This window comes from Rana temporaria, chromosome 1 (genome assembly GCF_905171775.1).
Source record: "Rana temporaria chromosome 1, aRanTem1.1, whole genome shotgun sequence".
In the NCBI taxonomy this organism is placed as follows: domain Eukaryota; kingdom Metazoa; phylum Chordata; class Amphibia; order Anura; family Ranidae; genus Rana; species Rana temporaria.
In genome coordinates, this window is record NC_053489.1 from 219,615,850 (window position 1) to 219,637,819 (window position 21,970).

General features: G+C 40.4%; 1 protein-coding gene across 2 annotated transcripts in view; it reads left to right on the plus strand.

Moving 5' to 3' along the window:
• The window catches only part of LOC120937414 (proline dehydrogenase 1, mitochondrial-like), a 218,663-nt gene that overhangs the window by 159,956 nt on the left and 36,737 nt on the right, over positions 1-21,970 (plus strand). The window contains exons 10-11 of one of the 2 annotated variants that reach the window (XM_040350634.1): positions 6,533-6,679; positions 11,750-11,925. In XM_040350634.1, the coding sequence (XP_040206568.1) occupies positions 6,533-6,679; positions 11,750-11,925 (323 nt within the window). The remainder of the gene's footprint in view (positions 1-6,532; positions 6,680-11,749; positions 11,926-21,970) is intronic. The other variant, XM_040350642.1, reaches the window with a different exon arrangement.

The window sequence follows — 21,970 nt, forward strand, 5'->3', positions numbered from 1 at the left end:
CATACACACGGTCGGAATTTCCGTTCAAAAGCTCACATCGGACTTTTGCTGTCGGAATTTCCGATCGTGTGTAAGGGGCATTACACAAGAATATGCTTTGATCTAAACCATTCCATTGTAGCTCTTTTCTTCTAAGATTGCCCTATATTTGGCTACATCCATCTTGCCATCAACTCTGATCAGCTTCTCTGTACCTGCTGAAGAAAAGCATCCCAACAACATGATGCTGTCACCACCATGTTTCACAGTGGGGATGGAGTGTTCAGGGTGATGGGTAGTGCTAATTTTTCACCACACATAGTGTTTTGCTTTTAGGATAAGCAGTTAAATTTTGGTCTCATCTGACCAGAGCACTTTCTTCCACATGTTTGCTGTGTCCTCTACATGGCTTCTTATAAACTGCAAAACGGGACTTCTTATGGCTTTCTTTCAACAATGACTTTCTTATTGCCACTCTTCCATAAATGACAGATTTGTGGAGTACATGACTGATAGTTGTCCTGTGGACAGATTCTCCCACCTGAGCTGTGGATCTCTGCAGCTTCCCCCCCCCTTCCCCCCAGTGTTACTAGAGTTATCATGGGCTTCTTGGCCGCTTCTCTGATTAATGCTCTTCTTGCCCGGCCTGTCAGTTTAGGTGGATGGCCATGTCTTGGTAGGTTTGCAGTTGTGCCATACTCTTTCCATTTTCGGATGATGGTTTGAACAGAGTTGCGTGAGATGTTTAACGCTTTGGATATTTTTTTTATTGCCTATCCCTGCTTTAAACTTATCCACAACTTTATCCCTGACCTGTCTGGTGTGTTCCTTGGCCTTCATGATGCTGCTTGTTCCCTAAGGTTCTCTAACAAACCTCAGAGGGCTTCACATAACAGCTGTATTTATACTGAGATTAAATTAAACACAGGCGGACTGTATTTACTAATAAGGCGACTTCTGAAGGCTATTGGTTTTACTAGATTTTAGTTAGGGGGCTGAATTCAAATGCATGTCACACTTTACAGATATTTATTTGTAAAATAATTGGAGAACCATTTATCATTTTTCTTTTGACTTTGCAAAGTTCCGCTTTGTGTTGGTCTATCACATAAAATACAATTTTGTTTTTGGTTGTAACATGACAAAATGTGGATAATTTCAGGGAGTATGAATACCTTTTTTAAGGCACTGTATGTATGTATGTATGTATGTATGTATGTATGTGTGTGTATATATATTATACACAGCGGGAGTAAGCCGCCGTGCATTTGCGCCCGCTACCCGTAAGAGCTGGATCACATAAAATGTGTGTAAAATAAATATATATATATAATATATATATATATATATATATATATATATATATATATATATATATATATATATATATATATATATATATATCCAGTGCACAGTTGCCACCCTGTAGCAGTAAAACTGCTATAGGGCAGTCAGCAAGTGGTTAAGCTTTGACAAGAAAAAACTGTAAGCGGATTGGTTTCTGCACCACATTTTGCACTCTCCGGTTTTAGTAAATCAACCCCTAAATGTAATTTTCTCCTGCAGTATGCTACAGTTTTATACATTATTATTTTTTTATTTTTTTTGTGACCTAAACCAAAATGGCATTGGTATTATTTGTAGAAGCATTGTAAAGCAGCATTGACCATGGCTTATTGGTATTCTAGCTTTAGGAAATTCCTTGAGGTGTCTGGTTGAGGCATTTTTCTATTTTTGTCATAAAAAGAGCATACACAATTTACAGCCAAACCAGAAAAAAATACTTTTATTTTGTTTAGAAGTCCAAAAACATGCACTTAAACAGCTGAAAAGTCATTTTTTTTTGCCAAGTACCTCTTGAAATTGTTACCAAAATCTGAGGTAGATTACATGCAATAGCTGTTTTTTTTTTTTGTTTGCTTTTTTTTTTTTTTTTCTGGCTTTCTTTCAAAAAAGTATGTGTAAAAACTGCTGCATAAATGGGCAGTAACTGGCATTGACTCCACAAGACTCATTAATATTTAAACACTGCATGGCTGAGATGAGCTGTATAGTTTGTGGCTCAGATGGTGCCGTAAATCAATGCCACAATATTTCTCACATCCAAAAGGGTAGGAACAGCCCTTAGAAATGCCATTTAAATCAGGATGTCTTTGAATTCCTTTATTAAGTACTAATTTAAATAAATGAATCGGTGCTGAAATGTAATCTTTCATAATGAAGTGCAACCTAATACATTCTTTTGAAGTTTGATTAAAAAAAAAACAATAACAGCCATTTGTTTGTGCCATAAGTTATCAGCAGCAATAAAGAGGCTTTTATTGCTTCTTAAAACCAAATTGATTAAGAGCTGGTACTTTATTTTCACCTTCAAAGAGAAGAAAGGCTTTAGCTTGTTAATTGCAATAGGTGTATTGCTTTAATTTCCCATAAAATAGATTGTTGTTCTGTAATAAGAATGCCCAAACACAGCGTGATGTGCAAGGTATAAAGGCATAGCGAGCAATGCAGTCCTTGGAAGCATCACGTGGAATGATTGGGAGACTTGTCATGCCATGTAGGGTAAACGTTGGTACTGTGGGAGCAATAACCAGCCCTTTCAATCTTAATGGCCATGTGCCATCACACATGGAGGATTTCCAAATTTTGGACAGAAGCATTTGGCAGTGTCAACTGTAGGAACCCTATCATGGATTGTAACAACAAATTACTGAATCAAGGACAAGTGGAAGGATGGCAGTTAGAATAGTCCATACATAGTAGGGACCAGCGCTGGGGCTAATTGTTGCCATGAAAGATGTGGGCAGCACACATTTTATCTTTAACCTTAGTTTTACTACTGTCTTCAGTAGCTCCCCAATCTTTTCAGCATTTCAGTTGTAGGAGCAGTAATACAACTACCATAATGCCATTACAAAAAAGCGCTTAACCATTTGACTCCTGGAAGATTTACCTCGGGATACAGCACTGTGTTGCTTTAACTGACAGTTGCGAAGTCATGCAACGCTGTACCCAAATAAAATGTGTGTTCCATTTTTCCACAAACAGAGCTTTCTTTTTGTGGTATTTGATCACTCTGTTTTTTCACTATAAAAAAAATATATATTTTAAATACTTTTCTGCTATCTGTTGGAGGAGAAGGCCTGGCTCGCAGTCTATGCTCTAATTCATCCCTAAGGTGTTCTACCCCAAACTCTCTCATCCATGTCTTTATGGACCCTACTTTGTGCACTGGTGCTCAGTCATGTTGGAGCAGGAAGGGGCCATCCCCAAACTGTTCCCACAAATTCGGAAGCATGAAATTGTCCAAAATGTCTTGGTATGCTGGAACTAAGGGGCCAAGCCCAACCCCTGAAAAACAACATCCACACCATAATCCCCCCCCCCTCTCTACTAAATGATTTGGATTAGTGCACAAAGCAAGGTCCATAAATACATAGATGAACAAGTTTGGTGAAAAGGAAGTTGTCTGGCCTGCAGAGTTCTGACCTCAACCCGATAGAACACCTTTGGGATGAATTGGAACGGAGACTACAAGTCAGGCCTTCTCGTCCAAATCAGTGCCTGACCTCACAGATGCGCTTCTGGAAGAATGGTCAAACATTCCCATGGACACTCCTAAACCTTGTGTACAGTTTTCCCAGAAGAGTTGAAGCTGTTATAGCTGCAAAGGGTGGGCCAATTCAATATTGAACCCTACGGACTAAGACTGGGATGCCATTAAAGTTCATGAGGGTGTAAAGGCAGGCGCCCCAATACTTTTGACAATATAGTGTATAATGACCTTGGTTGTGGAAGTAATGAGGACAATCCTTGGCTAAGCACGCAGTAAATCGGTGTTAAAGGGTAACTCCACTTTCCTGGGGAAAAAAGCAAAAAATATATAATATAGCATATACAATTTATTGTAATTGTAATTAAATGTTATTAAAATGACCCTTTTCAATCTGCAGCACTGTCATTTTCTGTAAATTGTAATGCAATATGGCAACACAGATGTACAGAATGTCCCCCCCTCCAAATGTCATATTTTGCTAGTGCTTGGCTTGCTGATTTTCTTAGATGTCTGCACCAAGATGCACCATCCCCTGCAACAATTTTTTTTTATTTTTGAGATACTCCAAAAGGAAAATCACCTTGCTGTGGTCTATACTAATTGCAGAATATTGTCTGCTTGTCGGGAGCTTTTTTGTTGGCATCATATTGCAGTCATCATATCACAGCAGAATCCCTAGGATATCAACTAATAATGGTCTATATTGTTTGCACCAGTTGTCTGTATAAGTCAATTTGTGATTTAGGTAAGGCAGGGGTAGGTAACCTTTGAGAGGTACCTGAACAACATAAAAAATCACTGAGGTTTGGCACTTTTTTTTTTACTAGCAGGCCCAACTAAATCATAATGAAAATTGAAAATATATATATAATAGAAATGTCACTGTAAACATATACGTTTACTTAGTTTACCTTTTAGAAGTGCACAGTGTCCGCCAGTAGGGCAGTGCATGGTGTCTGTAGGTTTTTTTTTTTTCTAGATTATTTTTGACAATTGTATCAGTGTCAGTAGGGTGGTGGATGGTGTCGGTAGTTCTTTATTTTAATAATTTTTTGGCAATTGTATTTTTTTATTATTGTTTATAATAATATATTTTTTTTTTTAGTTGCTCTGTTGGGGGGCTTTGGTGCAATATCGGGGATCTAAACGGAACCCTAATGTCTCACTTTTGAGACCGAGAAAGGGACTGAGGACAGAGATACCCCAGGCTCTTTCTCTGCAGCCTCGGCCACACTGAACAGTCAGTGAATTAATGGAAGGTGCTCTGTGCTGAGCGGCTTCCTGTTCATTCACAGACTGAAGCATAGTAAAAAATGCACTTTACTATGCTTCAATTGTGAATGAATATAGTCAGTGATGAGTACCGATCACTAACTGTGTTCATCCAGAAAAGGTGGGGTGACAGTAAATAACACATTTACGGGCCCCTTCCCCCCACTCTTCATCCTGAAATATCCCCCGTAGCAGCTGGCAGGAAAGGGAGGTCCAAGGGAGCACACAGGGGCTGGACAAGTGGGCAACAGGAGAGGGACCTGGGAAAGAGGAGCTGCATTTTGTAGGACTGATCGGTTGCATTTCCCTCCATGCTGCTGCTGCTGAATGCTGGCTGTAGGGACAGGAGGAGAAGTGGGCTTTCAGTGGCTGCAGGAAGGAAAATACAGCTGATCGGGTCCACTAAATGCCACCCCCTCCTCTCCAGGTTCTGGGATCGGCAACCAAGGGGCACGATTTGCCTGACACCTACAATGTAAGGAATCCAGTGCTCAAAGGCTTTATTTAGACATGCTGCAAAAGGCAGCAGTTTGGGGCATTTACATGCTGCAGTTGTGATGCTTTTATTTTGTGTCCACAACCTGTCTGACCTAAACCTCTCGATTTTTTTTTTTTTTTTTAAAGACAAAGTTAGCACTGTTGGCTTCAGGATGTGCTCATGCTGCCTAATTGAAATGCAAATACAAACGAATATCTTCTCGACTAGAGGTCTTTAATGTTTATTACATTTGGCTAGTGTATAGTGGGGTGTAAGCTCTCCTACCCATCAATCATTTTACTTTCTTGTTGAACATACTGTTTGTTGTGGTCAAATAAGCTGTCATATCCAGAGAACATTGTCACAAGCTTACCATATCCTAATGGTATCAGTTGCAAATAGATCCTTTCTATGTAGTTTAAAGTGATTGTAAATGTTGTTTCTTTTTATGTAATACCAAACATGTCTTGGTTTTGCACAGTGAAGCCCTGATCCTCCAATTCTGGGGTCCTCTGCCAGCACTCCTGGCTCCTCCTCCTTGCCAAGTGCCCCCATAGCAAGCCACTTGCTGTGAGGGCACTAGTGCAGGCTCGATTCCCAGCTGGGTCTTTGTGCATCCATGGACATACACAGCATGGCTCTTCCCCGCTCCTATGTGATTGACAGCAGCAGGGGCCAATGGTTCCTGCTGCTGCCTCCATGTTCAGTGAGAGAGGAGAGAGCTGCTGCACTGGACCAACATCGGGCTCAGGTAAGATGATGCATTAAGGTAAAAAAAAACAAAAAAACATTCGGTCTTTACAACCACTTTAATTATAACCAATTCCATAGCAATATATTACATTAAACATGTATGTGTTTCTGTTTGAAGAACACTATATAATTCAGCTTTCTAATGAGCATTTTGATATAAAGACTTTTTTCATATTGTTTCCAGCAACTTTTCGTATCTTTGTATTGTACTGTAGAGATGACCTTTAGAAAACCATGCGTTTTTATACAATGTTTTAATAAATAAAAGAAAAGACCTGTTATTTGACAAGATAACAGAACACTACATGTAAAGTTTGGTCAGGTCACAGTGGCAGCCGCAATATGAGAAGCATGTCTTTTTGACATAGGTGATTTTAGTTTGGTATATTGTGTATTGTACTTTTCTCATTTGTGATCTTTTAGCCCAGTTTCTCTTCTATTATTCTAATGACACATGCAGTGCCATTTATTGTACCCTGTAATGTGTGTTTTAGAAAGCCTTGGAAACGGGTGTTCGCTTGATGGTTGATGCAGAACAGACCTATTTCCAACCTGCAATCAGCCGTCTGACATTGGAAATGCAGCGTAAATTTAACAAGGACAATCCCATTATCTTCAACACGTACCAGTGCTACTTAAAGGTGAGGGGCTCTAGAACAATAATGATTACTGCTCCAAACACAACAGCATGGAATTTACGAGCTGACATATGCTGGGATTACTTTGATGCAAATTCCAGAATACGTTCAGCTGTCTGATCAAAAGAAATATCTGCATTAATTTAAAGCGGGAGTTCACCCATTTAAAAAAAAAAAAAAATCTCCCCTTAGCTTCCTGCTCGTTCGGTCTAGGGGAATCGGCTATTTATATTAAAATAGGTGCAGTACTTACCCGTTTTCGAGCTGTATCTTCTTCCGTCGCTTCCGGGTATGGGTCTTCGGGAGCGGGCGTTCCTTCTTGATTGACATTCTTCCGAGAGGCTTCCGACGGTCGCATCCATCGCGTCACTCGTAGCCGAAAGAAGCCGAACGTCGGTGCGGCTCTATACTGCGCCTGCGCACCGACGTTCGGCTTCTTTCGGAAAATCGTGACGCGATGGATGCGACCGTCGGAAGCCTCTCGGAAACCTGTCAATCAAGAAGGACCGCCCATTCCCGAAGCCCATACCCGGAAGCGACGGAGAGGATGCGTCTCGTAAACGGGTAAGTACTGCACATATTTTAAAATAAATTGCCGATTCCCCTAGTAATAACGAGCAGGAAGCGAAGGGGGAAAAGTGCCCTCTAAGGGTGAACCCCCGCTTTAAGGCCTTTCACTTTTTTTTTTTTTTTTTTCCTGAACATGCTTTTGTAATGTTAGTTGAAAAGCTTTCTAATGTAACACATGACAAGTATCCACTATATGCTGCACTGACCGTCGCTAATCACCAATATGGAAACATGTCTGTTGGCTAGGTTATTAGCGTAACAATTGTAAATTGATTGCTGAGTATGAACATGCTGGTAATATACAATGGACCAGGACATAAGAGAGCCATATTGTTGCATTATCTGGCCCATGGTTGTTATATATTTTTTTATATTGTCCCTATATTTACTTTGTACCACTTGTAATTTAGATTCTCAAAAGATACATTTTTAATTTAATCTAGACCGCTCTTCACCCAGGTGTACGAATGAGGTCTAAAGTGGCACTAAAGCTTCGAATGCTTTTTAGTAATGAAACAAAAATATGCATTTCAATTTCTTCTAGATGGTCTTGGATGTTCAAAATTAATAGGTTTGGTAAGCAAATTTTTTTTTTTCATGCTGCAACTCTCCTCTCCCACTGAAAACTTGTAGTTGCCATTGTGCTGCACACATGACCAGTATGGCAGCAGCCATTTGAGGGTTTGAAAGTGGGTGAGAGCTTGCATAAGCTTACAGGTAACTGACAGTTCTCACTAGTGGCATGCCTTGCGCGTAGCCTACACTCCCCATGTTCTAGTAGACATAATGTAAATAACACTGCAGAAAACGTTGATTTAATAACATTTATTGAAAGATTTTTAACCTGATCTTTCTTATTGGAAACTGTTAAATCTTTTTTGCTATAGGCTTCATGTGCACAGGATGTTTGAAAACCTCTTCTGAACACTGGAACTTGACAGCTAGTAACTAATGTTTAAAAATGTCCATTTCTCTTATCGTCCATGGACGGACACGGCTCCTTAAATATTGACAAGTGGGGTTATGTTCCCCGTTTACAGCAGAGGACTAGGCAGAAACATGTTCGACAATTAAATACATGTTACATTAACAGAGTTGAACAGCCCCCCCCAGGGGGCGGTCCCTCCAGACATAACCCTCCTCCCTGCAGTATGCAGCCTCAGTTTTGTCTAGCAAGGAGAAGGATGTATGGCTCCCTTTGGGCCCAGCGCCCTGAGGAGAAATTTTATTTTACTTTTTTCTTGAATCTTCTTTCAACTGTCGGCTGAGAGACAGGCTGGATAATATAGATCCTTGTAGTCTACTCAGTCCGACCAGCAAGCGCGGGCACACCTTTGCAAAGTGACTGGGTCTGCCACGCCATGACTCCTGGGGTGACTGGTGAGCTTTGCCTAAAACATATTTGTATGAATTCATGCTTCCATGTAAACACGCTTCCATAGAGGCATATGGCTTTAACACTTGCCACATACACATATGGGGAGCCATTTGCATATGTGTTTACATGGGACTGCAGAGGTTGTCTGCGTTTCGCAGGGGAACAGCACCCTCTCCAGTTGGTGGTCTTGCCCCTTGGGTTAGCCACCGTGCCCGGGTTTACATTGTGCTAGGGCCCGCCTCTAGCAGGTCTAAAGGCCCAGGGTATAGCAGTAATGGTATACCGAGGAAAACTCCTGCTGATCAGTCAGTAGCATGTAGCAAGACCCAAGTGTGTCCAGCATGGTCAAGTATCTGGAACTCCTGGGTTAGGATCCCATTCTAAAGGTACATTCTTTTGTTTGGTAAGAAGCTTGGAATTTTTGGGACAAAGCCCAAAAGAGTTTTTTGGCCTCGGACAAGATCAGTGCTAGGAGAAAGCTGGTCTATGTGGTCAAGGCAAGGAACAGTTCCTTACATTTGCCTTTTGCTTAAGGTGCTGGGGAAGATGGTGGCTTCATTCAAAGCGGTTCCCTATACTCAGTTTCATTCAAGGCTGATATAAACATTATTCTGTCGCCCATATCCCAGGGATATGCTGGAGTTTCAGTTGGTGGTTCTTAACCAAAAGATTGGCAGAAAGGAAGATCCTTCATGCCTGTTACCTGGGGAGGTGGCGGCTACGAACGCTGGCTTCTAGAGTACAATCCGACAATGCAAAACTAGTGATTTACTTTGTTTACCAAGGAGGCACTAGTAGTCGCGCAGCCAGAGGGAAGTCAGCCATGTTCTGGCTTGGGCAGAGGAGCTTGTGCCTTGACTATTAACAATTGTCATTTCATGGAATGAAGACATGACAGGCGATTCTCTGGAGCCGTCAACAATTGTTCCCGGGAGAATGACCTCTACACCCCGACTTTTTTCTGACCAAATGCAAGAGAAAGGGTACCCTGTACATAAAATGTATTGGGGTACAGGTTCAACAAGAAGTTAAATAGCTTTGTGTCAAGAACAAAAGATCCACTCGCATTTGGGACAGATGCTTTGGTGACCCTGTGGGACCAGTTGTCACTGGTTTATTCGTTCTCTCCCCCCAGTGCCGCGACTTTCGTGGCTTCTATGCAACATCAGAGGGGAACGGAAGCCGGTCTAATTTCTCCGGCATAACCCAGACAACCTTGCTGTGCAGGAATAGTAAGGGTGGTAGTAGAGGACCCAGGGTCCATTACATCTTGTCCAGGCCTACTTCGCATGGCGGTATTCCATTCCATCTTGCAAACATGGGAATTAATGGTCTGGCTGTTATAGCCCGCATTCTTGAGGATCAGGGCTTTCAGAATCAGAGGCAAATTAACTTAATTCATACAGGAGAGCTGGCCTCCAGGACCAGGTATCGTATGATTTGGAAGGGCCATGTTCCTGGTGTAAAACCAAGGGTGGCATCCTTGGAAGTATGTCATAGGTAAAATTGTTGCCTTCCTACATTAGGAAAGGAGATGGAGCTAGCCTTATGTTCCATCAAGGATCCGATTCCGGCCTTGTCAGTATTTTTAAAAGTCTCTTGCTTCGCACTCTTTGATCCGGGCCTTTATACAAGGGGTAACGCGTATAAGTCCGCCAGTTAGGTCGCCCTTGTGCTCGGGGGATTGAGTCTAGTTTTGTTGGCTTACAAGGTCAGCACCTTGGACCGATGCACCATATTCCCCTTCATCCTTCTAACAAGGGAGTTGGTGTTCTTGGTTGCGGTAGCCTCCGCAAGAAAGTTTCAGTATTGGCAACTTTCTTTAGTATAGAGCCATACTTAATTATTCTGTATAGGGTGATGTTAAATCCTCACCCAGCTTTATTTCCTAGAAGGATCTAGTTTTCATTTGAATCGAGGTATTCATGCCTTTCTTTTTTCCAGAACCTTGTTCTGCGGAAGGAAAAGTTATTGCTTTTCTCTCAATATAGATGAGAGCAGTTAAAAATCTATCTGAAGGTTTCGGATATTGGAAACTGACGTTTTGTTGTGCTGCCAGAAGACCCTAGAAATGGGCAGGCAGTGTTCAGATCAGCTATTAAAATGGTTACACTCTCTCTCGTTGGAGTAAGAAAAGTCAAGGCCTATCTGAAGCGGCTGCTCGGATACAGAAAACTGATGATGTTGCGCTACCAAGAGGCCCCAGGAAAGGGCGGGCAGCGTCTAAATCAACTGTTTTCAATGTTGATTCATCAGGTTATTATTCAGGCTTGTGGTTAAAAGAGGGGGTTTCCCCCTGTTTCTTTTAGAGTGCACCCTACCAGGCTAGTAAGCGCTTCATGCGTGGTGATTTACCAAGCCTTTATGACTCAAATTTGCAAGGCCGCAACTTGGTCGTCGGTGCCTGCATTCACTAATTTCTATCAGGTGAATGTAAGACGGCAACAGGATGCTGTTTTTTGGCGCAGTATTCTGCAGGCAGCAGTATAGATCCTCATGTCTGATCCCTCCACTCAGTAGGCGTTGCTTTTGGACGTCCCACTTAGTAATTACTAGGCTCTGTGTCCCGTGATGTACGATAAAGAAAATCGGATTTACCTGTAAAATCCTTTTCTTGGAGTACATCACGGGACACAGAGCTCCCGCCCCTCTTCTTTGTGGATATTGGGACACTTATTGCTTTGCTACAAAAACTGAGGTGCTCCCAGTATGGGAGGGGTTATATAGGGCGGAAACTTCCTGTCTAATTTATTACACCAGTGTCCAGCACCTGAAGGTGGAATATAACCCACTTGGTGATTACTAGGCTTTGTGTCCCGTGATGTACTCCAAGAAAAGGATTTTACAGGTAAGCTGTTATAAAAATCCTATTTTTCCACTATTTAAGGGGTTGTTGGGTAATGTGTAAAAGAAACATTTCACATCAAGATGCATTATTAGTTACTGAACTTCATACTTTGCCCTTTTTTATTATATAAAATCACTAGGAATTAATGTACACAATGATGTGGTGGAGTACACACTGCAACACACTCATTATAGCTGTCCCCATGCACTAATTAATATTTTTGATAAGCCTGTAAAGATATTATCTAAAGTTTTGATTTTGTGCCTTTTTCAATTAGGAAGCTTATGACAACGTGACAGCGGATGTAGAGCTGTCTCGACGAGAAGGCTGGCATTTTGGTGCCAAACTTGTCAGAGGGGCCTACATGCAGCAAGAAAGAAGCCGTGCAGCAGAGGTTGGCTATGAAGACCCTATCCATCCCACTTATGAGAAAACCAACGAGATGTATCATAGGTATGTGTGCAGAGGTAACCTTCTTAGGTTTTAGATAATTGTTTAAGTGTTAGTTACTGTACAATGATGGTACTACTCTACAATAGAATACATTCTGGTACTACTGTACAGTAGAAGTAATTCACACAAGTGCAAAAAATACAGATAAATGGCCATTACACACAGTATCTCACAAAAGTGAGTACACCTCTTACATTTTTTTAAATATTTTATTATATCTTTATGTGACAACACTGAATAAATTACACTTTTCTACAAAGTAGTGAGTGTACAGCTTGTATAACAGTATATATTTGCTGTCCTCTTAAAAATAACTCAACACACAGCCATTCATTTCTAAACCGCTGGCAACAAAAGTGAGTACACCCCTAAGTGAAAATGTCCAAATTGGGCCCAAAGTGTCAATATTTTGTGTGGCCACCATTATTTTAAAGCACTGCCTTAACTCTCTTGGGTATGGAGTTCACCAGAGAATTCACAGGTTTCCACTGGAGTCCTCTTCCACTCCTCCATGACGACATCACGGAGCTGGTGGAAGTTTGAGGCCTTGCGCTCCTCCATCTTCCATTTGAGCACTGACAGGTGGACCCCCTTCAATCTCTGCAGCAATGCTGGGAGCACTCATACATCTATTTCCCAAAGACAACCTTTGGATATGCCGCTGAGCAAGTGCACTCAAATTCTTTGGTCGACCATAGCGAGGCCTGTTCTGAGGGGAACCTGTCCTGTTAAAGTGGTCTTGGCCACCATGCTGCTGCTCCGTTTCAGGGTCTTTGTAATCTTCTTATAGCCTAGGCTATCTTTAAAGCGGGGGTTCACCCTTAGAGGGCACTTTTCCCCCTTAGATTCCTGCTCGTTTTTACTAGGGGAATCGGCTATTTATTTTAAAATATGTGCAGTACTTACCCGTTTACAAGATGCATCCTCTCCGTCGCTTCCGGGTATGGGCTTCGGGAATGGGCGTTCCTTCTTGATTGACAGGCTTCCGTGAGGCTTGCGACGGTCGCATCCATCGCGTCACGATTTTCCGAAAGAAGCCGAACGTCGGTGCGCAGGCGCAGTATAGAGCCGCACCGACGTTCGGCTTCTTTCGGCTACGAGTGACGCGATGAATGCGACCGTCGGAAGCCTCTCGGAAGACTATCAATCAAGAAGGAACGCCCGCTCCCGAAGACCCATACCCGGAAGCGACGGAAGAAGATGCAGCTCGAAAACGGGTAAGTACTGCTCATATTTTAATACAAATAGCCGATTCCCCTAGACCGAACGAGCAGGAAGCTAAGGGGAGAAATTTTTTTTTTTTACAAATGGGTGAACTCCCGCTTTAAGTAGAGCAACAATTCTTTTTTTCAGATCCTCAGAGTAATTTGTCATGAGGTGCCATGTTCCACTTCCAGTGACCAGTATGAGAGAGTGAGTAATCGATGACACCAAATTTAACGCACCTGCTCCCCATTCACATGAAACCCTGTAATACTAACCAGTCACATGTCATTGTGGAGGGAAAATGGCTAATTGGGCTCAATTTGGACATGCTCACTACATTGTAGCAAAGTATAATTTCTTTTCATGTGTTGTCACATGAAAAGATCCAATAAAATATTTACAAAAATGTTTTCGTGAGCTACTGTACATCTGTATAGCAGAACCGTATGCTACCCATATGCAAGCCCATACAGCGTATAGGGAATAAAAATAAGGTATAATAAGCCTTGCCTGTAGGTACTGTGAACATCTCCTAAACTTGCATTGTTTAGAAGATATTCAGAGTGCATGCAGCCGGTGACATCATCAAACTGTGGCTCTCGCGCGCATGCACCCCCAATCACTCATGTAGCCGGAAGGCCTGCGAACCAGGAAGGAAGACCAGGGGAAGATGTTGGCCCTCTCAGCGTTGGCAGCATAACGCTGGAGGGCTTCGTTCTAAGGTAAGCCTCTCATAATGTGCTTGTTTGCAATGCATTGTAGCACGTTATGACATTGCCTTGCAGGGATTTTTTTTTTGTTAACCTACTGCGGTTTACTACCAGTTTAATACCGATGTTAATCACACCATTAGTCACCCTGTCACTGGGAGAGAATATTTAAAACAAATGGTACCTGTAGAAGAAGAGACTTTATATTTGTCTGGTACAGCACCCAATTTTTAAATCTTTGCTATCCTGTAGTGATGTAGGGCTGGATATAAAGACCGTAAAGCACAGCAGAGGGTACCAGACCTGGTAAGTTTTAAAGTCTTACTTTCACAGGTGTGCGTTTTTTTATTTTTTTCCACGGACATGATTACTTAAAGTGGAGGTTCACCCAGAAATGTTAATTTTTAACATTAGATTCATGCTCATTTTGTCAAGGGGAATCAGGTAGTTTTTTTAAAAACGAAGCCGTACTTACCGTTTTAGAGAGCGATCTTCTCCGCCGCTTCCGGGTATGGGCTGCGGGACTGGGCGTTCCTATTTGATTGACAGTCTTCCGACAGGCTTCCGACGGTCGCATCTATCGCGTCATGATTTTCCGAAAGTAGCCGAACTTCGGTGCGCAGGCGACGTATAGAGCCGCACCGACGTTCGGCTTCTTTCGGCTACTCGTGACGCGATGTATGCGACCGTCGGAAGCCTGTCGGAAGACTGTCAATCAAATAGGAACACCCAGTCCCGAAGACCATACCCGAAAGCGGCGGAGAAGATCGCTCTCTAAAACGGTAAGTACGGCTTTGTTTTTTAAAAAAATTCCCGATTCCCCTTGACAAAATGAGCATGAATCTAATGTTAAAAAAAAAAAAATTCGGGTGAACTCCCGCTTTAAGTGTCTATGATTACATTAAATACCTATAATAAATGAATGTGTAAGCAATTTGTGCAACCATCCAAAGATGGCTGCTAGCACAAGTGTGTATAGTTGTCAAAATATGAAGGGCTGTGCTAAATAAATGAATCAAAGTTGCAAGGATAATTGTATACAAAAAACGAACAAAAATTGTGATGGTTAATTAGTGAATCATGTAATTATGCTTCAAAGTATAGTGAACAAAATGTCTGTGCTTGAAAGTGATAACGCCACAACTATGAAAACAGTGAAACGTGACACTTCCACCTGATCCCCCAAAGGTGTGCGCTCAACTTAAGGCTTGTTCCTGGCTACAAAGGTCAAACAAGCATGAGAAATAAACCCATGATTGTAAAGGTGCTCTCATATGGACTCTCCAATAAGCACTGTCAATAGTAATGGAGACAATTGGACACCGCTTCAATGCTTCACCAAATGGTAGCAACATCTCATGAATTTCATTGAATGTAAACACAGCCTCCCAAAGAAGCTATACTGTATACTACACAGCTCAAGAGAAAAAAAATAATCATACACTGTGCACTGCTAAAAACTTTCATTAGGTCAAAGATAAAATATACGCTCACATTGCTTGTGGAATCATAAGCGCTAAGGAGTACTGCCTCACAGCGTCACTGCCGGTTAAACTGAAAAACGTTGCCTAGGAATGTAGCAGCTTGCAATATCTCTCTTGCTCTACTGGATCGTTGTGCTCCGCTCTGTGCATTTTGTGAATATGACATCAGGGGTACAGGAGAGATCAGTCTGGCAGAGACATTTAACGACCAAGGCGCAGCCAGCTACAACCCAGTGCTAGTATTGGTAGGTATGTCTGTCAGTAATTTAAAAAAGGAACAACAAATAGCACAGATTGGGCCAGCAGCTGCATGAAAGCAGCTCACAAAAGTATCTGCAACATGAACAGCCCTATACATAGACTATTGGAAATAAGTGTATTCCTCTCATAAAATCTTCAGGTCTCTCTTATTTTTGTAGAGGGCTCTCCTAAAATTGCCCCCCTCCAAATTTTGTTCTACCTAATTCCAAAATGTTAAACCACTAATGTCCCAGTTGTGATGTATTTAGAAATGTTTGGATACCTTATGCCCCTTGACCCTCCTTTTGATATTATAGACATGTTCTCTTAATCGGCTTGATAACCTTCTTGTGGTCCTCCCCACATACTGGAGGCCACAGGGGCATTTGAGCATATATAGTCCTACCTTAGAATCACATGTGATTAATAGTTTAATCAGGATTTTTTTTTTAATTGCTAGTATTGATAATAAAAGCTTTCCTTCTTTTACTATTTGTTTTATATTGACCAATTTGCAAGCATAACATAAGCAACTGAGTAAGAAAATTCAAGATTTCTAGAATACGATGGATCAGAAGTAAAAACAGACCAAAAGTCAAGCATTCTAGAGATTTAAACAATAAATAAAGAACCAGGTTTTAAAATGGTAACTTAAGGGATTAAGGTGTTGGCATTTCGCCTCCTACAAAATCCCTCTGCTACAGATTTCACTCCTGTTAAGTATAGGAAGGGTGTGAAGATCAGAACCATCTAATTTAGAAAATAACATTTGTAAAGCCTCTGAACCCCCTTAGTTTTCACAGCAGAGTTGCATTTGACAATAATAATGGGTCTCATTGGAGTTCCAAGCTGGCCGATTCGAAGATGCACTAGAATAATAGATTAAACCACTGGGACTATGCACCCTATACTATAGACATTATGGCAACAATAAGAATCTCCACACAAGAGGCTCTGGGTGAAGAAGGGGACAATTTTGGAATGGAGATGGAAAGAGTCTAATTATGGGAACACGCATAAGAATATTCACTATTCCCCACTAGCATTAGATATGCCCAATTCTGGAAAATGTATGAATATCCCCAACAGTTGTTTACCTTTATTAGGGAGGGGTTTCTATCACAAAAAGAAATGGGGATCCCCAAGGAAAAGCCGATGTTAGTCCATGATATACGATTATCAACCATTGGGAAGCCTTGGCATTGGTAAAATGGCTCTTGAGTACTTATTGTAAGCTAATCTATACCCAGGAAAATTTATTTTTTAGACTGGTCACAAGAGTAGCAATAACTGCCAAATTTGCCCCCTATGTGGCCAATACATTCATAGCCAAGTGAGAAACAGAGAATATTCTAAATAACAAACCTGAGAAGCTGCTGTTCTAGAAATTGTATATTGATATGATCATAATTTGGAGAGTTAATGAAGCGGAGTTAAAGGATCACTAAAGGCAATTTTTTTTTTTTGCTCAATAGCTTCCTTTACCTTACTGCAGTACTGGTTTCATGTCCTCATTGTTCGTTTTTGCTTTGAAGTAGCTGTAATTCTGCTGTGATCTCCACACTTCCTGCTTGTCTGGCTCCTTATGAAAAATCTCATGGCAGCTTTTCACTGTGGTCCAAGCTGTGTGTCTAAAACTCCTCAGAACCAATGAGATTCATTTTAAAAACAAAACACTGCCCTGGATTTGTTTGTTTTTGTTCTGTGGATCTCTTTACTTAACATAAACATGAAACCAGTTTAAAAACGAAAGTGAAACTGTAGGCACATTATATGATTGAATTTAATCTATTTTTAATCATTTTTAAAAGGAATCCGTTAACTTTTATGTCTCTATACTCTGTAAACAGTCATTTCAGCAAAAACATTTTTTTCCTTTAGTGACCCTTTAACTCAGTTTTTGACATGTGGTAATGATGACACCAATATTTTGTTAAAGTGTTACTAAACCCATGACCCTGCATTCACTATATCTGGTCTCCTACAGTACACAACATGGGAATGCAATAGTTTTAGTAAATATAAACTGAGAACTACCTTTTCTCATCAGCAGTTAATGCAGTGTTGTGACTTGTATCCATGTCTGCTCAAAGCTTGTAGGAGGAGTTTTCATTTTCCTCTGACACTTTCTCTGGACAGTGCTGATTGGTCCTGTGCTGATCATATGCACTACACTCCCAACTGAGCATGTGCAGCCTGTCCCCTAATGCTCTGTTCGATCAGGAAATGGTCTGGAGTCAGTGGAAGAAGAGGGCGATCAGACAGACAGTATCTCACAGCCTTTTTACACAATGCAAAGGATTAACCCCTTAGGTTTCACAGTGAGTATAACAAGCATGCTTTACTGCATATACACACTGATTTTACTGTTCTGGGTTTAGTAACTCTTTAAATTATCATGAACATCCCCCTGTCAATAATTGTTGGGACTTGGGGAAAAGATTGAGGACCAGGTATTTTTATTTAAAATACAGATGGAAAAAGCCTCATACCCTTATCTTGCTGCCATCGTCCTCTGTGTTTATATAATATACAAAGGGACAGTTCCTGAGACTGAAGAAAAACTGTATGAAGGATGAGGTCTATTTAAAACATCCAACATCCTAAAAAGAGGTTTTTACAAAAAGGATATACAGAAGAAGTGTTAGATAATGACATTAACCACTTAAGGACCGCCTCCTGCACATATACGTCGGCAGAATGGCACAGCTGAGCGCATGTACGTACAGGTACGTCCTGTACTAGCACCCAGCCGTGGGTCCCGGGCGTGCTTCCGCGACCCGGTCCAAAGCTCCGGGACTCGAGGACTTGATCGCCGCTGGAGTCCCGCGATCGGTCCCCGGAGTTTAAGAATGGGGAGAGCCATGTGTAAACACGGCTTCCCCCGTTCTTCACTGTGCCGGCAGCATCAATCGTGTCATCCCTTTTTATAGGGGGACACAATCGATGTCACACCTGCACCCCCCTACAGTTGTAAACACACTTCAGGTCACACATAACCCCATCAGCGCCCCCTTGTGGTTAACTCACAAAATGCAATTGTCATTTTCACAATAAACAATGCATTTTAAATGCATTTTTTGCTGTGAAAATGACAATAGTCCCAAAAATGTGTCAATATTGTTAACTGTCCGCCATAATGTCGCAGTCACGAAAAAAATCGCTGATCGCCGCCATTAGTAGTAAAAAAAAAAAAAAATTATAAAAATGCAATAAAACGATCCCCTATTTTGTAAACACTATACATTTTGCGCAAACCAACTGATAAACGCTTATTGCGATTTTTTTTTTTTTTTTTTTTTTACCAAAAATAGGTAGGAGAATACGTATCTGCCTAAACTGAGGAGAAAAATGTTTTTATATATATTTTTGGGGGATATTTATTATAGCAAAAAGTAAAAAATATAGATTTTTTTCAAAATTGTCGCTCTATTTTTGTTTATAGCGCAAAAAATAAAAACCGCAAAGGTGATCAAATACCACCAAAAGAAAGCTCTATTTGTGGGGAAAAAAAGACCCCAATTTTGTTTGGGAGCTACGTCGCACGACCGCGCAATTGTCAGTTAAAGCGACGCAGTGCCGAATCGCAAAAAGGGGCAAAGTCCTTTAGCTGCATTTTGGTCCAGGTCTTAAGTGGTTATGAGGATTTAGAATAAAGATAGGAATGAGTTCCTACAGAATGGGGTCAGAGATGGAAGAGCACCAGTAGAGGGCTGTTTGGCTATTATTTTGGAATTGTAATGTTCAGTACAAACATGTTGCAAACATTTTAAACAAACATTGGGGGATTTAAAAAAGGATAAACATGTGGGGGCTTTCTTACCTGATAACATTTAGATTGTTTACCAGAAAGTACTTTGGTAACTTTATTGCTAAAAGTTCAATAGACTGTCCTCCCCGACACTCCCCAAATCTTTCCCTTCCACTCTGGGGGGGGGGGGAGCAACAAGGGTAAGATGGATAAGGCAAGTCTGTTGTTTTTGATCAATTGCTGCACATGTTAATGGTAGATTAAATTAATTTGACAGAAAGGAACCAACCATGATCATGTTTTAAAAGGGTCCTAATGTCCATTTTTGCACATTTTGATTACGTTGCTTAGTATGATGTATGTTTTTGCATTATTTTTACATTTCTTTACACATCTTGAAATGGTGTACTCTGCCAACAAGGATAATTATATTTGTTGTAATTCTTATTTATTTTTTTATTATGTAAATGGAATTTTTGTGTTTGAGTAGAAGCGATTATGTCTTTACTAAATGAGTCAGCACGGCAATTATGTCTAACATCAGTTTTACCCCTTTTTATTTTTTTACTATATCCTATTTATTATCACTTTATTAAATACGTCCCCTTTCCTTTCCAGAATAGCTTAAGGCAACAGACTCTAAATGTCAAGCATATACTTTGCTTTATACAGATTCAGCCAAAATCTTTGCCAGATAAATAAAAAAAAACTGTATTAAACTGCCAAGAATCCGTCCAGTTGCACACTGCTCAGTTAATCAGCCAGCTGTATGAGAACACATTTGAATAGAAGTGTGATGAGTAAATTACTTATTAGCATAATACAGCATCCAAATTCTGCCGTACTTTTATGTTGCATACATTTTTCTCATTGGCTTGCTTTATCCCTTGAAGTGAATTAAATATTCTAAAAGAAGGAATTCCGAAAAACTTTTAATTAAAAAGGTCACTTTTATAAATAAAATATCTGCTTTATTTAACCACTTGACCTCTGAAAGGTTTTACCTCATTTGTTGGTATCCGGTAATTGCTCGGTCATGCAACACTACCTAAATGAATTGTATATTTTTTTTTTTTTTTTTTCACCCAAATTAATATTTACTTTTTGTGGTATTTGATTACCACTGGATCTTTTTATATTTTTTTTTTTTATTCTATAAATGAAAAAAGACCCCAAATTTGGTTATAAAACATAACCAATAAATTCTAATTTCTTCATAAATTTTAAATGGACAAAATGTATTCTGCTACATGTCGCAAGTGCTGACAGTGGACAGGGTTGACAGTTTTTTTGGGGACACTATAGTATTGGGAACACTAGTATAGTTCTGACCATACCGACCCAGACAGACACTATATACTAGTAATGGCGGTGATCAGTGACTTCTAGTGTGACTGATAGTGTGCCGGGCAATTAGGGACTGACGCTAACCGACACTGACTGGAAGGGACACGTACATACTATCTGTCACAAGTGACACGGTAATCAATGATCAGTGATCATACTGTACACTGTTACTGTACTAATGGCACTGGCTGCGTGACTTGTGTGATCAGGAGAGCAATCAAAGGTTAACTGTGTGCCTAACAAGTGTGTTTGCTAATTTTACTCAGATTGGCTTTCTGGCTTTTCTTGCTGATTTCAGCTCTGAACGGCAAGTGAAATCAAGGAAAGAAAAAAACAGCCAGATCTGGGTTGTGTTTACTAATACACAGATCTGTGCTGCGATTGGATACAGCCATCAGCAGGTTCACAGCCAAAATCATTTCTCTGAGGTGGTTTAGAGTCTGTAAAGATTTTGCTTTGTGGCTCACACAGCGAATGTTTGATGGGCGTCTGTCTGTATTTTACAAAATACACCCATAATTTTCAGAGGATTTGAGTGTATAATTTAACAAGATTCAGCCATCCGCAGTTGCAAACCACAAAATAAAGACTCCGGTAATAAACAACATTCAGCCATAAGTTGCTGCATAACACATAAGGGGATTCTTCTCTGAAAATAATGGCTGAACGGGCAAATCTTGTTTTGTTCTTTGACCCTCTCTATTATGTTGTACATGACTGATGATTGACAAATCTTGAATTTAAATGCGATTCTGACTTTTGTTTGTTATTAGAATTTTTATTTTTTGTGAATCTTGTTAAATGTGATATCTTAAAAAATTATGGACAAATTGAGAAAATCCTCCAAAAATGATGGGGGAATTTCTTGAAATACAAATCGGCATTTTCTGTTTTAAATAAAATATGTGGCAAAGGTGGGACGAATGAAAGAAATGGAAAATATTTGGTAATATAAAACGCACCGCACCTATGCAGCACATTTGACCACAATGAGCCTTGCCTAAATGGTAGAATTGCTTTTTATGCTGATGTTACTAATGCTGGCCATACACTATACGAAAAATCGCAAATGATGGTGCCATCGTTTAATGACTGATAAATTTCTTAAGGACATAAATAAAAAAAATAAAAAATTCTTTTTTTTTTTTACATATACCTAGTGCATACAGTTCAGACGGGAAACGGGGAGTTTTTAGGATTTGCCATGACAGTGTGTGAGATGTGATTGAGAGTTTTAACAGTAACTTTTTCTGACATAAAAATCTAAAATCATTCAGGTACAAACACATAAGTACATCAGATTAAAA